This window comes from Enoplosus armatus, chromosome 20 (genome assembly GCF_043641665.1).
Source record: "Enoplosus armatus isolate fEnoArm2 chromosome 20, fEnoArm2.hap1, whole genome shotgun sequence".
Classification (NCBI taxonomy): Eukaryota; Metazoa; Chordata; class Actinopteri; order Centrarchiformes; family Enoplosidae; genus Enoplosus; species Enoplosus armatus.
In genome coordinates this window covers 10,461,063-10,476,119 of record NC_092199.1, presented here as the reverse complement: position 1 = coordinate 10,476,119, position 15,057 = coordinate 10,461,063, and the positions used below count along the sequence as shown (strand labels likewise).

Genomic DNA, 15,057 nt, shown 5'->3' with positions numbered 1-15,057 from the left:
GGACAGACTACAATATATCTCATTTCTATGGCAGTAAAACTTACTGCATGGCTATTATCCACAACAGTGACTGACGTCATTCCACTAAACTGTAAACTGGTGTTGAGAAATACCTTTTTGAAAACAACATGTGAAAGGCTCAAGTGTTTGGTAAAGTAATAGATCTTCTCATGTTTATGCTGAACATGATTCAGCTTTATGGTACCAGCTTTCACAATATAAAGACTTGTTTCCGCCCTGCAGTCTCAAATGGATGAGAGGGAAACAGACAGCATATATGAACAGGTGATTATTATAAATAAGTCAAAATGTAATGTCAATGTTTTTTTATGCTAGCATAAGCAACACTCATGACCTACTTTAATCATGATGACTATATTTAACTCTGTATTGTGTTATGTAAATAAATATACATGTATAATGTAAATAAAGTTCATTATGTTTGATCAGCAGATTTGATTTGGGAGTCTGACAGAATGGCAAGTCAAATCATGATGTTTGTGCTGCTTTTGGGGATGATAAGTAAGTCATTTAAGTTGTTTTATTTCATTATATTTTGGTTAAGTTTATTTTTAAATACTATCTAACTAATCATCCTAAGTTATTGGATTGTTTTGGACATAATATCTTGTTTGGTTTTGTAAATGAATGAAAATGTTCTGCTCACCTTTTTTACTCATGTTTCGTGTACAGGTGTGGTGACTCCTCAGGTTGTGAGTAAGTTCACATCTATTGAAGCTTCTTTAACATTTGATTTTCATCAGTTCATACAATCATTCATACATGTCCCCTTCTTTAATAATTAAATTCTACTTTCTTGAAAGTTATTCATGTTCAGTTTTAGACTGTTTTAGAGAGGCGTTGATTCAACTTAATCTTTATTTTGGGTGAGGGTAAATTAAATGTTTCCCTTTTCCTGGAAATGAAATACATACTGTATGTGGATACAAGGTTTGTAGAATACTGGCTATTGTCTAACCCCGTTCTACGCCAATATACATTATTTGTTCCGTGCTTCCAAGGTCCCCTCTACCCAGTATCTGGAACTGCAAGCTCTCGATCAGATGATGGAAGTTCTCCACGGATTAACCTGCAACGACCATTTTTCTATTTTGGACGGACGTATAATCAGATTTATGTATGTAAAACTTTGACAAAATAATGTACATATTTTATGTAGACCGTTAAAATATTTTGCAGTCAAATTAAATTTCCCACCACTGATTACAAGTTACTTCCAATACAAAGTCATTGAAAAATACACAATATTTAGATTTAGATTTTTAAACTTCATATACAAAATGACTGATCACTATAGAAGGCAGTATTTTGCAACATCAAACAATATTACAGAACACTGGTTCTAGTTCCTGGAAAAGTCTGAGCCTGCCAATGTCGAAATTGTAGCTGATTACTTCTAAAAACTGTTATATTCACTCATTTATTTCCAGGTCAACCACAATGGACACTTGACATTTGACAATCCACTGAATACACATTCACCTCAAAGGTTCCCACTACATGGACCCAGAGACTTCATCGCTCCATTCTGGACAGATCTCGACAACAGGCAAATTGGTCAGGTCTACTACAACCAATACACCAGTGGCAGTGTCCTCCAACAAGCTACACGTGACATTAATGACTACTTCCCAAGGTTGAACTTCAATGCCAACTGGGTCTTTGTTGCAACATGGTATGAAGTGGCCTACTATCCAAATTCAGGAACAGTAAGTCACCTTAATCCAGTGTCAGCCAAAAAAAGAACCCCCTGAATAGTGGAAATACAATGAAATATATTAAGACATTATTGTGACAGGTATAATGCAAAAACCAATGTCCTAAAAGTACATTTAGTTCTAAGAGTTATAAATGAGTGTAGTGATGATATTGCAAGTCCAATTATTTTTCTTTGAACATTCATTCTGGGGCACAAAGTGATGCATTTTCTGTACTGTATAATGCATTTCATAGCATGAAACATACATGTTGTGACACAAACTGTGGCATTTTACACACAGTGTTTCATACTGAAACAGTATTGTAACAAATTGTTTCTGAATTGCAGTAAATATATAGTAGAGCACAAAAAAGCTGTACATATGATAATGAATTCATATTTTCCAGCGCACAACTGTCCAAGCCGTCTTGATCTCTGGAGGCCAGTATTCATTTGTGCTGATGAACTATGGGATAATAGCCTCAACTAATCTGAATGTGCAGGTCAGATCCACTATAGTTGTGATATGTATATTAAGTTGCTATAAATATGATGCCAAAATTGGTAATGGTTTGTGAAGCCTACATACTAGTCCAGATGAAATACACAATCATTTATTCTAATTAAATTCATTTTATTTGTATCACTTGCAGGCTGGCTACGATACAATAAGCTCCATTCACCATTTCACCATCCCTGGATCATTCTCTAGCGCTGCAACAGGCAGTACCTCAAATTTCCGCCTGAGCAGTAATATCAATGTACCCGGTCGCTGGGCTTTCCGAATAGACCATGGATCAAGAGGTTGCACTTTCAATGGTAAGACCAGATACCGAAGGTGATCACTATTGTGTGCTTCTTCTGGGGCAACATCACTGCTATGCCTCACAGTGATGTGTATCTTTGGTAGAGTTCTACAGACCTGAACCCAGCCCCTACTAGCGCCTTTCAGACCTGACCCAACTGAACACTGAGCAAATTTGAGACCCAAACCCAAGATCATGCTAGTTATATGCTAGCTTTGGACTGACAGAAAGGCATTCTCACAAATGAAAAATAATTAATCCGGCAACAGCAATAATAGACTAACACAGACTATGGCACGACAGCCCACCAGCACAAAACATAGGCTATGTAACTTACACTAGCTGATGAGCCAATAAATGTTCTGTGGCTGTATAATACACATTGCAACTACCAGCATGTGGCACTGTGGCTTCAGCCAGATAAATGTGGCTAGTAAATTCAGAACGTCTGAGTCTGAACTTGACAACAATCCAAATAATGATAACAGAATTTTAAACAGGCACAATCGCAATGCTATTTATGAGTATGAGTTAAGGAGAAAGAGATTTGCATTTACAAAGTGGCCCAACCCTAACCCAGGGTTGCTGAACTTTACTGTGGTGACTCATTCCCTGACCATATACTGACAAAAGTCTTTCAATACATCGAGACTTATTGACCTAATAAATGGTGTATCGTACATGAGTAGATTTGCACTGTCTATAGTGTGCACAAGGCACAGTTGTTTGTACTAGCATGTCATAAACAGTTTTCCCTCACAAATTAAATTATTTAAATGGTTTGTACTAATGTCAGCATGTCAAAGTCTATGCCCTTTAATGACTGTTTCCTTTGATTCTTTTCAAGGTGAAGCCGTGGAGCTGGGTGACTCGTTCTGGAGCGACAGTACCTGTGCACAGAAGTGCACCTGCACCTCAGCAGGCCTACAGTGTCGCAATCAACCCTGCTCCTTTTCCCAAATCTGCCAGCCTACTGCCTTTCAGTTCTCCTGCCAGACAGTGCAGAGAGGCACCTGCACCATAAGTGGTGATCCACATTACTACACCTTTGATGACACAGTGTTTCACTTCCAGGGCACCTGCACTTACGTTCTCTCTGAGCAATGTGGTCGTGGGCTGCCCTACTACAGAGTAGAGGGCAAGAATGAGCATCGGGGCAGCACTCATGTTTCCTGGACGCGACTAGTCAAAGTGTATGTCTATAATGAAACCATTGAGCTTGTCAAGGGACATCCTGCTAAAGCTAAGGTTGGTAATTGTTCTTGGGGTTAAAATCTGTACTTCTGTATGTATGAGACCAAATATGTTACGCTACATTCGTGTGCTTACAGGTTAATGGAAACTTTGCAGCCACGCCATTCTATCTCAACAACGGCACGGTCCAGGTTTATGAGTCAGGTTTTTCTGTGATCGTCAGTACTGACTTTGGCTTGGAGGTATCCTATGACACAAATCATTATGTCAGGATCAGCGTGCCCTACACTTACCAGAACGCAACGTGTGGTCTGTGTGGAGACTTCAATGGTATTCGTCAGGATGACTTTCGAACCCGCCAAGGCGAGGTTGTGAGCTCTGATGTGGTTTTTGCCAACAGCTGGCAAGCATCAGGGGACGATGAGCCTGGTTGTGAGGCGCAGTGTGGAGGTCTGGACTGTGCTTCTTGCACTGAGGCTCAGACAGCTTTATACAGCAATAATGCACATTGTGGTATCCTCCAGAACAGTTCTGGACCTTTTGCTGCTTGTCATCAACGACTTCCCCCACAGTCCTTTGTGGAGAGCTGTGTGTATGATCTGTGTGTAGGAGGAGGGTACCAGCCCATTCTGTGCCAAGCTCTAAATGTGTATGCAAGTCAGTGTCAACAACTTGGTATACAACTGCCAAGCTGGAGGAGACAAGGCTTCTGTGGTATGTCTGTCAGTCTTTCAGTATTTTTTCAAATAATCCTTTGGGTAAAATGTCCATGTTGTCAAGAATATTGTTATTCTTTTGTTTAGAAATCCCCTGCCCAGCCAACAGCCACTTTGAATCCCAAGGCACAGGATGCCCAGCTACCTGTGTCAATCCCAATTCTACCCACAACTGCCCGCTCCCTGCCCAGGAGAGCTGCATCTGCAACTCAGGCTACATCCTTAGTGCCGGGGTCTGTGTCCCTCATGCTGAGTGTGGCTGCAGCTTTGAGGGTCGCTACTACCGCTCTGGAGAAACTGTAATACTAGACGAGGACTGTGGGAGACGTTGTAGCTGCAGTTATGGCTCCATGACTTGTCGCTTCCATGGTTGTGGCCCACTTGAATCATGCGGTGTGGAGGAGGGAGAAAGAGGATGCAGACCTAACAGCTATGGAACATGCTGGACAAGGGGCCCGGGGTCATATCATACATTTGATGGACTGACATACCAGTATCCTGGGGCATGTCGATTGACCCTTGCCAAAGTGATGGGATTGTCCAGTCACCCGCATTTTATGGTGACAGCAGAAAAAGTTCCCAGAGGCCAACATGCTTTTGCCCGGTTGCTAAAGTTTGAGGCAGAGGGAACACACGTGTCCATTGAGATGGCAAGCAGCAGCAGAGTACAGGTGAGTGATTGGAAAACATCTTTAATGATGTAATCTTCTTTTCTTTGTAATATTTAACATCCCATACTTTACCTTTTTTAAAATCTTGTTAACTACAAAATGTGAAACTGAATGGTCCTTTAGGTTGATGGTCAGCGGATCAGACTACCATTCAGCTCAGCGTCCAATCGCATCCAGATCTACCACAGCAGCGTTCACAGTATCATCGTTCGCACCTCCTTTGGTGTAACTGTGCAGACAGTCTGGCCACACTTTGTGCGTGTCACGGCACCTGGTATCTACAATGGCTCACTAGGTGGACTCTGTGGTAATTACAATGGTCACCCCCATGACGAGTTCCGCACACCCAATGGCATCCTTGTCAACAGCTCTCAGGACTTTGGCGACAGTTGGCGAGATGGCTCTCTTGCTGCACACTGTGTGGAAAGTGTAAATCATAATTCTACAACAAACTACAATGCTAGTGAGTACTGTGGCGTTCTTAGCTCAACGCATGGGCCGTTTGCCCAGTGTTGGGCCATGGTGGACCCACAGCAGCATGTGGATGTATGTGTGGACATCATTGGAGCCTCTAGAGATCCAGCATCAGCGCTATGTGAGGTCCTACGAGATTATGCACTAATGTGTCAACAGAAGGGCGTTGCCCTAGGATCCTGGAGGAATGCAACTGGCTGTGGTAAGCACTTTGCATCTTGTTGGATTATGTTTGGTTATGGTATAAAAATAGATAATGTCCTTTTTGAATTCATCTGTTTGTTTGTCTCTAGAGCAAAACTGCCCTCTTAACAGCCATTATCAACTCTGTGGAACTACTTGTCCTTCCGCATGCCCCAGCCTCTCTTTCCCTTTCGCCTGTGACACTGTTTGCCAGGAGGGTTGCCAGTGTGATGATGGTTTTGTCCTCAATGGCAACCAGTGTGTGCCACCAACAAACTGTGGATGCTATCACCAAGGACATTATCTGGAAGGAGGTGAACAGTTCTGGGATGGTGAGGAATGTCAGAGCTTGTGTAGCTGTGATGGCAATACTGGGGCAGTCCACTGTACCCCCACCTCCTGTGGTCCCCAGGAGTCCTGCCGTGTGGTGGGGGGTGAGTTTGGCTGCCATCCCAATCCTCATGGCACCTGCTCTGCCTCTGGAGACCCTCACTACCTCACCTTTGATGGCAAGGCCTATGACTTCCAGGGAACTTGTCGTTATGTTTTGGCAACCCTTTGTAACGCCACTGATGGACTTCACCAATTTTCAGTGGAAGCTAAGAATGAGCCGTGGAACGGGCTGCCAGTTTCAATCACAGCTGAAGTTTTTGTGAATGTGTGGGGCTATCGAGTTCACATTTCAAGGGAGAGAAGTGGTGTGGTTCAAGTAAGTTGTTCAAATAATGTCTGAAATTTCTCATCAGATGATTGCTTTGCATGATTTGGATTCTGATTCTATCTAATTAACAAACAATTAACAGCTATAGCATTATTAATTAGGAAAAAGCTGATGTATTTTTGCATTAGTTTCCTTTTTTTTGTTAGAAGAATAATAATATGAGAAAGTCGTAGAAAGCACACCTGATCTTTCTTCCAAATTCTCTTTTAGGTGAATGGAGAAACTAGAAATTTACCTATTCTCTTGAATGGAGGTCATGTGTCTATCTATGCAAGTGGATCTCGTGTATTTGTCAGTGCTGATTTTGGCTTGAGTGTCACCTACGATGGATATAGTACAGTGTTTATCTCTGTACCTGCAAATTACAGGTATCTGTAAATGTATGTGTCATTTAATAAATACCTTATGTTGTGATTTATGACAGTGAAAGTATCAAATTTTTGTCATCAACACAGTGGACAAACATGTGGACTTTGTGGAAACTTCAATGGAAATCCAAATGATGAGCTGCGCACCCCATCTGGAATGATGGTCACCACTCCACATGAGTTTGGGACAGCTTGGAAAGTGGCAGGCAACTACACCTGTAGTGACGGGTGTGGTTCGTCCTGCCCACAATGCACCAATGAGCTACCTGCTCGAGCCCAATGTGAGGTGATTCAGGCAGTCGACGGTCCCTTCAGCTTCTGCCATGAGCAGGTGGACCCAGCGCCATATTTCAAAGACTGTGTGTTTGATGTTTGTGTGTCGGGAAATGAGGGCCACGATCTTCTGTGCAGGGCCATCCAGGCATATGTCAGTGCCTGTCAGTCTGCTAATGTTCAGATCTACCCTTGGAGACAGAACACCACCTGCAGTAAGTCAACCAGTCAATTTCAAACAAAACAATTAAACAAAAGATGTGCTTTCTGAAATAATCTGTTGACATACTATATCCATTACATATCAGACTTATGGATAAAAAGTAATTAGTTCATAACCATCTGAAAGTCACCATTACCTTCCGCACTTTTTAAGGACTTGACTGTCCAGCTAACAGCCATTATGAGCTGTGTGGCACAGACTGTGGTCACACCTGTGCCAGCAGCATTGATGCCACCTGTGAGCAGGTTTGCTCGGAGGGATGTTTCTGTGACGAGGGCTTCCTCAGGAGTGGGACAAGGTGCGTCCCTGTGGAAAGCTGTGGCTGCCAGTATGATGGGTTCTACTATGATGTAAGTCACATCCCAGCAAATACTAAATAATCTAGAGTTACTATGTGACATAAAAGGATAGCCGTCATGATACGTTTCCAGAGCAGTAAATGGATCTATTAAACAAAGTGTACCTCATGGATTGTATTTCATTGTCTCACCGGTATATGAAGGACCTGAATGATGGCTGCTGTGAAAAAGGTCTATTAATTGGTTTGGCTTTTGTGGTGTGTGTCTCTTTTTCTCCCATGCTGCAGGCTGGTGAGTCCTTCTGGACAGAAGGATGCTCTCAGCGATGTGAGTGCCATGCTCCCAATGACCTGCGCTGTTCTGCTGCAGCCTGCACTCCTGCACAAGAGTGCACCATCAGAAATGGCCAGCTGGGCTGTTTTGATGCAATGTCTACTTGCACTGTGTGGGGGGACCCACACTACATCACCTTTGACGGAGCACTGACTGATTTCCAGGGCACATGCTCTTACATCATAACTGAGAGTGTGAGGCACGGCACCAATGAAACCCAGTTTCAGGTAGTGGCCACCAATAATCACCGTGGCAACAACCGTGTGTCGCTTGTGTCAGCAGTGGATATATACCTCTCAAATCAACCAGAGAGTGCATACATCAGGATTGGACCCAACAGACGAGTAAAGGTAAACCCATTATTACTTTACTTTATATAACTTTCTATATCTGTCTGGTGTCAGCATAGCTAACATCAAGCCTCCCCACCTCTTGTCCGTCTCTCATCCTACTAGGTAAATGGAAGTGAGGTGTCTCTTCCCACCACTGCAGGAACCTTAGCTCAGGTAGTAAGACAGGGAAGCTACATAGTGGTCGATGCCATTGACTTGAAAGTCCAGTTTGACGGCCAGAGGACTTTACTGGTGAGAATCGGCCAAAACCGTGAAAACAGAGTCACTGGGATGTGTGGAAACTTCAACAGTGACCCTGCAGATGACAAAGTCTTGCCCAATGGAACATTGGCACAAAATGATAATCACTTTGGACACAGCTGGAAGGCGCCCACAAGCCAACCAGGGTGAGCTGTTGTAAAAAGCAGTGTGGATAATTTTATGGATACTGCAGCAGATAGTAATGGCAGCATAATGTGTGTTTTCTAGATGTGGATCCACAGATGATGAGAGTGGTGATGGATTGAACGACTGTCTCTTTATGGAGGAATACTCTGAGCTCTGTAGTGTCATCACCAACACTAGTGGTCCATTCAGGGCCTGTCATCTGCACTCTGACCCCCAGCCATTTTTCAGTTCCTGTGTCTACGATCTCTGCCTCTACACTCCAGCCAATGGCATGCTGTGTTCTGCAGTCTCAGCCTATGAAAGAACCTGCTCTGTTTTGGGGTTGGACATCCCTGAGTGGCGCACAGCTTTGCAATGTGGTATGTTTGGGGCTAATGGACAGCTAAGATAATGAATGAGGAGATAAATGCTGAGGTTAATGGAGCTTGCCATTTGTCTTACTGTTACTTTCAGTTTCATAGCTCCTTGTCTCATTCTTTCCACACTATTTCCATAGCTGAGTCAGACCCTTGTGAGCAGCTGGACTGCACAGAGTCTGAGTGGTGTGGTGAGAAGGATGGTGTTTACGGCTGCTTCTGTGATGAGCACCACCATCGGCCCAACAATGAAAGCTACGGTGAGGGCAGCTCCCTTTAAACACTGCTTTGTTTTTCAGATCAGATGATAATAATGCTATGTGTGAGCAAAGAGAAAGACTGTTCATTACACAAGTTCACTTGCTTTGTTTTGCAATATCACATTTAAAATGATCTGCCTTATCACAGGTCCATAACTATGACTACCAATAACTTTAACCTAAAATGTCACCCACTACAATGTCTCTTTTTGCCTTAAACATATTATGTTGTCACAACACTTGTCTTTCATAGACTCGTCCATCACTTGTGTCAGCAGTTCAGGCACCATGTCCCTGTCGCGCTGCCAGCTGTTTGAAGCTGGCTTCCACTCTAGCGTCCTCCACCTCCGGGAAGACTCCTGCAATGGGACTGTCCAGGACGGACGACTGGTGTTCCACTTTGACAATGACGACCAGCTGTGTGGGACAGTTCTCAGGGTACAGCCCATACTTTTTATAGACACAGTCTAAAGAGCATTTTAGATGTAAACCTCTCTAATGCACAGCTTCCGCTGCGTAAGTAAAAAGCTTATTAAAATACTTTTCTCGTCTTAATTTCAAAGAGCAACGGGACCCATTTCATCTATGAGAACACCGTCCAGGGCGACGTGGACCCTCATGAGGGCCTCATTAGCCGTGAGAAGAGCATCCACCTGCACTTCTCCTGTGAATACCCTCTGGCCCAGGCCCTGTCTATGGATGTGGGCATCAACCCTCTAGAGAGGTGACAATACCATCTCACTTGCATGGTTCTTATGGTTACCTGAAGTCCCGGTGTCCAAAGCAAGCGCACATGGAATGACAGTATTTCAAAATTCTATTGTCCCACATTTTTTAGCTGGGAGCTACGTAAGCGCTCAACACTACATCCTCATCATGACCTAATAAGCTAATGACCTATTTATGTTCATAATACATTGCTTATTAGTTTAAGTCCTTTTCAGTGAGACATTTATAATGCATTATCTATTACTCTGTCATTTTATTATACTTATACTTATAAATGTGAAAACTACCCACAACCTAGAACAGAGTTGTCCGTTCTCAGGTTTAATCCTGTTTCCTGTATAATGTTTTTCTGTAGCATTGTGAATAAGAGGCTTCCATCTGGCCTGGGTCGTTATCATTTGAGGATGATCCCCTACGAGGACGCTGGCTTCCGCTTCCCCCTGACCAAAAACATGAACGTAGAAATGGAAATAGACCAGAGGTTGTACATCGAGGTGCAGACAGAAGGAGTCGATGAACGGCAGATCTCCACTATTCTGGATTCATGCTGGGCAACACCTTTCAATGACGCCAGCTACCCTGTCCGCTGGGATCTCATCACGAAAGAGTAAAGGAGTTGTTTCAATGTGTCACATGTCAATCCCCTCACTGATTCTGAAAAGGCTACATATGAAGTAACACTAAAAGGGCTTCTGTCAACTCCCTTCTTCCTTCTTTTGGTTACAGTCCGCCTGGTAACATTGTAACTTCTATAACGTTCTTCCAGGTGTCCTGATCCAGAAGATGATACAGTAGAGCTGGTTCAGAACGGCATCTCCACTGTGGCCCGATTCTCCTTCAGGATGTTCACCTTTACCAACTTTTCATCCCTCTACCTGCACTGCCAGGTCCACCTGTGTCTTCTGAGACACAACAACTGCTCAGCTGTAAGTGCCACTTTACTTGTATTTGTAGTTGAATATTGGAGGAATGATCCTGTTAACAACCTGTTTGATTTCTGCAGCAGCTGTAATTCACTCTGGGTAAAAGCTTCATCTGAAAACTTCTAATGTTGTTTTCTTGCAGCATTGCTACCCGGGCTACCCCACAAGAGTGGCGAGGGATATTTCCCATCATGACACTGCAGCCATCTCATTGGGACCGCTACTCCTGAAATCAGATGACACCAGTATGAAAAGGAGCCACGCTTCAGGCCAGTTGACCTCCATAGTGACCCTGCTAGTCTGTTTGCTGACTGCCAAAACTCTGACCTAAAGAGATCAAGGATAGGCCACACATACAGCAAACAGATGAATATATACATACTACACCACAACATATTAATCAGTCAGCAGTAGCTTAATCACTGTGCATAGACATAAGAATGGTCCGTTATTTTTCTCTGTTGTGATCAGTCATCAGTCATCAGCGATCAGTGATGGTGCAGGCCTGAAAAAGTTATCAATGTTACAGAATATTTGGAAATACTTCCAGTGAATTGTTCCTGATTTGTGTTCCTCTCTTGTCGAAAGTTGTAGTAGTTTTTCTTTTAAACATTAGAGGGCAGCATAAGATTAAATTGGCTAAATTTGGCTCTGTTTTCATGAAATTATGTCTGCTCACCTTTTTAGATTTAGTATAATGTTTATCGGTCATTTCCTCAGGGCTTTTGCTGTGATTTTTTATCATCATTAAATCAATATTTCATTCGTGATCATCATTAATAATTTATGAAAATGATAAATGAGGGTTGTTTTGTCTGAAATATGAATCCTACAGTATATATTTTCAAGTCTGTGTTGTAGATTACCCGAGGATGCTGAATAATGTGTGAATTTTTTACTTGTTTTTTGTTTTTTTAAATAAAGATGGTATTTACTTAAAGTTTGGAGTTATTTCTTGAAATTGCACAGAAGCATCTAGCAATACTAGAAAGTAAGCAAGCAAACGCCACTATGCTATCACAACATGTTCTCTACAGGTAAAATGTAGAAGTAACAATAACCACAATTCAAACCGTTAATACAGGATGGTTCTCATTTGACATGAAAGCAGCTGTCAGTGATACAAGAGATCAGGTTTCTCTCCTTTGTGCTGAACCTTCTTTGTCGGGCCGATTGTGGAGACTGACAGAGCCTATATCTCCTGTGTCTTCTCATTGGGGGTGAAATTAATCTTTGTCAGTCGGTGTGTCCTCAACAGTATGGGATGAGACCTACAGTAGACATAACAACACTTACCACACACCCACAACATGTAATTTGTCATCGGTGTTATGGTACAGTACAAAGACTTCAAAGAGGGGCAATATGTCCAATACCACATGGCCTAATACACAGGCTCTGTAGTCCACTACTGACAATTCAGGTAAGTTATGTGCAGATAACTTTACAGATCATATTTCATGTCTGTCGGCTTAATAAAAAAAGAATATGTGTATAATCTTATTAAGCAGTTTTCATGGTAAGCTACTCCTGTACCCAAAACATATGTATGTGTTCATGATGGTGCTCGAGGACAAACACCTTTTTATATTGGAGTCATTGTTTGATCACACTGTGTTTCATGTAATAGCTTAGCTCCTCTGACAGTGTATCATTGGGAGGTTAATCCTGCAGCTTATGTGGCATTTGCAGGCTTTCAAAGTCAATGTGTGAACATGAATGAGAGAAAGAAACGGAGACTCACTCACAAGAGATAACACATAGTTCACACTGGAACTGATCGGCAAGTGATTATTTGGCTGACAGCCTTTGTTGACAGAAAACCTCGCAACCAGTCTAATGTCATGCCCAGGCTTTGCAGGAAACCACGTGCCTGAGGTCCACATGGGATGACAAAGCAGTTTTAGTGTGAAAGTCCAGTACTTTACAGGTGTACCCAAATTACTAGAGGGAAATTCAGTTTAAAGGACGAACTAAGTTACCCTTAGTTAAAAGTTGCACAGTTTGGAAAATAACTTAAGAGGATGTTGACGATGGCATCTGGGCTGCACCAAGGTGAGATGGTCAGTAAAGGCAAGATTTGCAGTTGCTGTGATTTTGTGTCCACACTTGTAATCAGTTTCGACAGCTTTAACATTTACAGTGTATCTCAAATCACAGACTAGTTAACTTGCGTACAATTTGACAACTAAAACCACTTGGAAAAAAGGAAAAACTCCCCCATAAAACCTCTTTAACATGGAAAGAAAAAATGGACAAAAAGTAAAACCCAAAATACAGCTGAGGATGACGGGAATGTTACTGATTTTCCACATATTTAGTTATAAATCATTAGACAAAGTATTAGACAAAATAAATTTACCCTAATGAAGGTTCTAAATGAATATTATTCTGAGGGGGACATGAATTTATGTACCATGTTTCATGGCAGTCCATCTAACAGTTATTGAGACATTTCACTCAAAACCAAAAATGTTAACCTCATGGTAGCACAAGAGGAAAAGTCAGGGGATCATTGAAGTCATTAGTATCTCAATAGTTGTTTAGATATTTCAGTCTGGACCAAAGTGGTTGACCAACTGACAGACAGACAGACATTACCATCCCTAGACCAAAAATGCAGAGAATAACAGTGACTTACCCTGATTAGTATTTGGGAAATCAAAAAGGTCAAAAATCAAAGGTATAATGTATCCTCCTGAAATGCATGTGGCCCTTTAATCCCTCCCTGGTCGCTCTCATATCGTCTTTTCAGTCCCCTTTATTCCGTCCATTTCTTTAACTTTCTATCTTGTATCTAATTTAATTAACTAAATGCAATTCCTTGAGCTTCACAGATTTTGTCCCACCTTTTTGAACCCACCCACATCTGTCAAACTTAACAAAATCCACATGTGGCGAGTCGTACTTTATCTTTCATTTGTAAACTGCTGTCATACGATCACTTTATCGTGCTCTCCTTGATGTAGAGAGCTCCTGGGTGGACTGTCTCGACATTAGATGGCTGGAAGAAAAAAAGAGCAGGCTGGTAAACTACATCAAACTTTCATGAATTCCTTTGCATCTATAGGCTATCTATATATATATACAACCTCCTCATCTGCATCATCCAGGTCTGATTTCCTGGCAAGGATTGTCTATCAAGCAGTTTCCAGCTCTGAGCCATCAAACCCTCCTGAATACTTATCCCTCCACTTCAGACCTGAGCTGTTTTTAGAAGCAGGCCTGTGCCATGAAGAGGTAGTTTGTAGCCACAGGAAGGAGGTAAGAGGAAGATAGTGAAAGAGAAGGTGGTGGATGGGGAAGAGAGGGAAATATGAGTGACAGCTTGTTGACTTTTGAAAGATGCTGAGGGCTTAGAGGGCTAAATTGGATTCGTTCATAAAGTCCCCTGTGTGGTGTGTTGGAGGGGTCAGGAAAGGTCCCATTTGACGTTTGACCTCATACCACCCCTCATGTCAGCACCACTGATCACAATGCACTGCTGCTCCCAGCATAATTACATCAGAACTTGAGTCCATTTATGAAGAGAGGATTTATATGAAAGTTTTAATGAATAGAAGTTCTACTTTGTGGTTAGGGAAATTGTATTTCCCACCAAGAATTCCCCCAACATCCCAACACTTCAGTGTGTTTGTTGAATGCCGCCAGTTTGAAAGACATGTTCAGTGTCCGGTTATGAGGATGAATGTGGGCTGTGTCTCTGCATGAATGAACAAGGAATTAGGCTCAATATTTTAATTCTAATCATAGATAAAATAATTATGCAATAAATGAGCAGCAAGTATGCTTTAGCACATCTGTCTGTTCCTGTGTGAACAGAAATTCACAGATGTTTCTTTTTTGTTTGTTTGTTTTTCTTGTTCTTCACAAGGCCTATTGTTTTGATAAGACCTTTCTTGATAAAAACATATCCGGCCATCTACTGTTTCTGTCGAGAGTAATTAGATTTCCCTGGTGAATTCTATACTCCTGAGAAGGCTGGACAGTCGGGGGACTGTAGCTGCAATCCTAGAAGACATGAAATTGACTCAGCAAACCAAGTGTGAAAACTCAGCACTTTGTAAA

The 15,057-nt window shown here is 42.2% G+C and overlaps 1 protein-coding gene across 1 annotated transcript; it reads left to right on the top strand.

Moving 5' to 3' along the window:
• Positions 1 to 476: 476 nt before the first annotated feature.
• LOC139303625 (alpha-tectorin-like) lies at positions 477 to 11,337 on the top strand. The gene is made up of 23 exons (XM_070927468.1): positions 477 to 522; positions 694 to 717; positions 1,023 to 1,138; positions 1,452 to 1,730; positions 2,128 to 2,223; positions 2,374 to 2,539; positions 3,374 to 3,774; positions 3,858 to 4,434; positions 4,524 to 5,107; positions 5,231 to 5,783; positions 5,875 to 6,473; positions 6,696 to 6,853; positions 6,941 to 7,341; positions 7,503 to 7,699; positions 7,936 to 8,331; positions 8,437 to 8,720; positions 8,803 to 9,080; positions 9,218 to 9,337; positions 9,591 to 9,775; positions 9,901 to 10,061; positions 10,422 to 10,673; positions 10,833 to 10,992; positions 11,132 to 11,337. The coding sequence occupies exons 1-23, from the start codon at positions 477 to 479 to the stop codon at positions 11,318 to 11,320; spliced, it is 6,222 nt and encodes a 2,073-aa protein (XP_070783569.1). The 3' UTR covers positions 11,321 to 11,337.
• Positions 11,338 to 15,057: the final 3,720 nt, after the last annotated feature.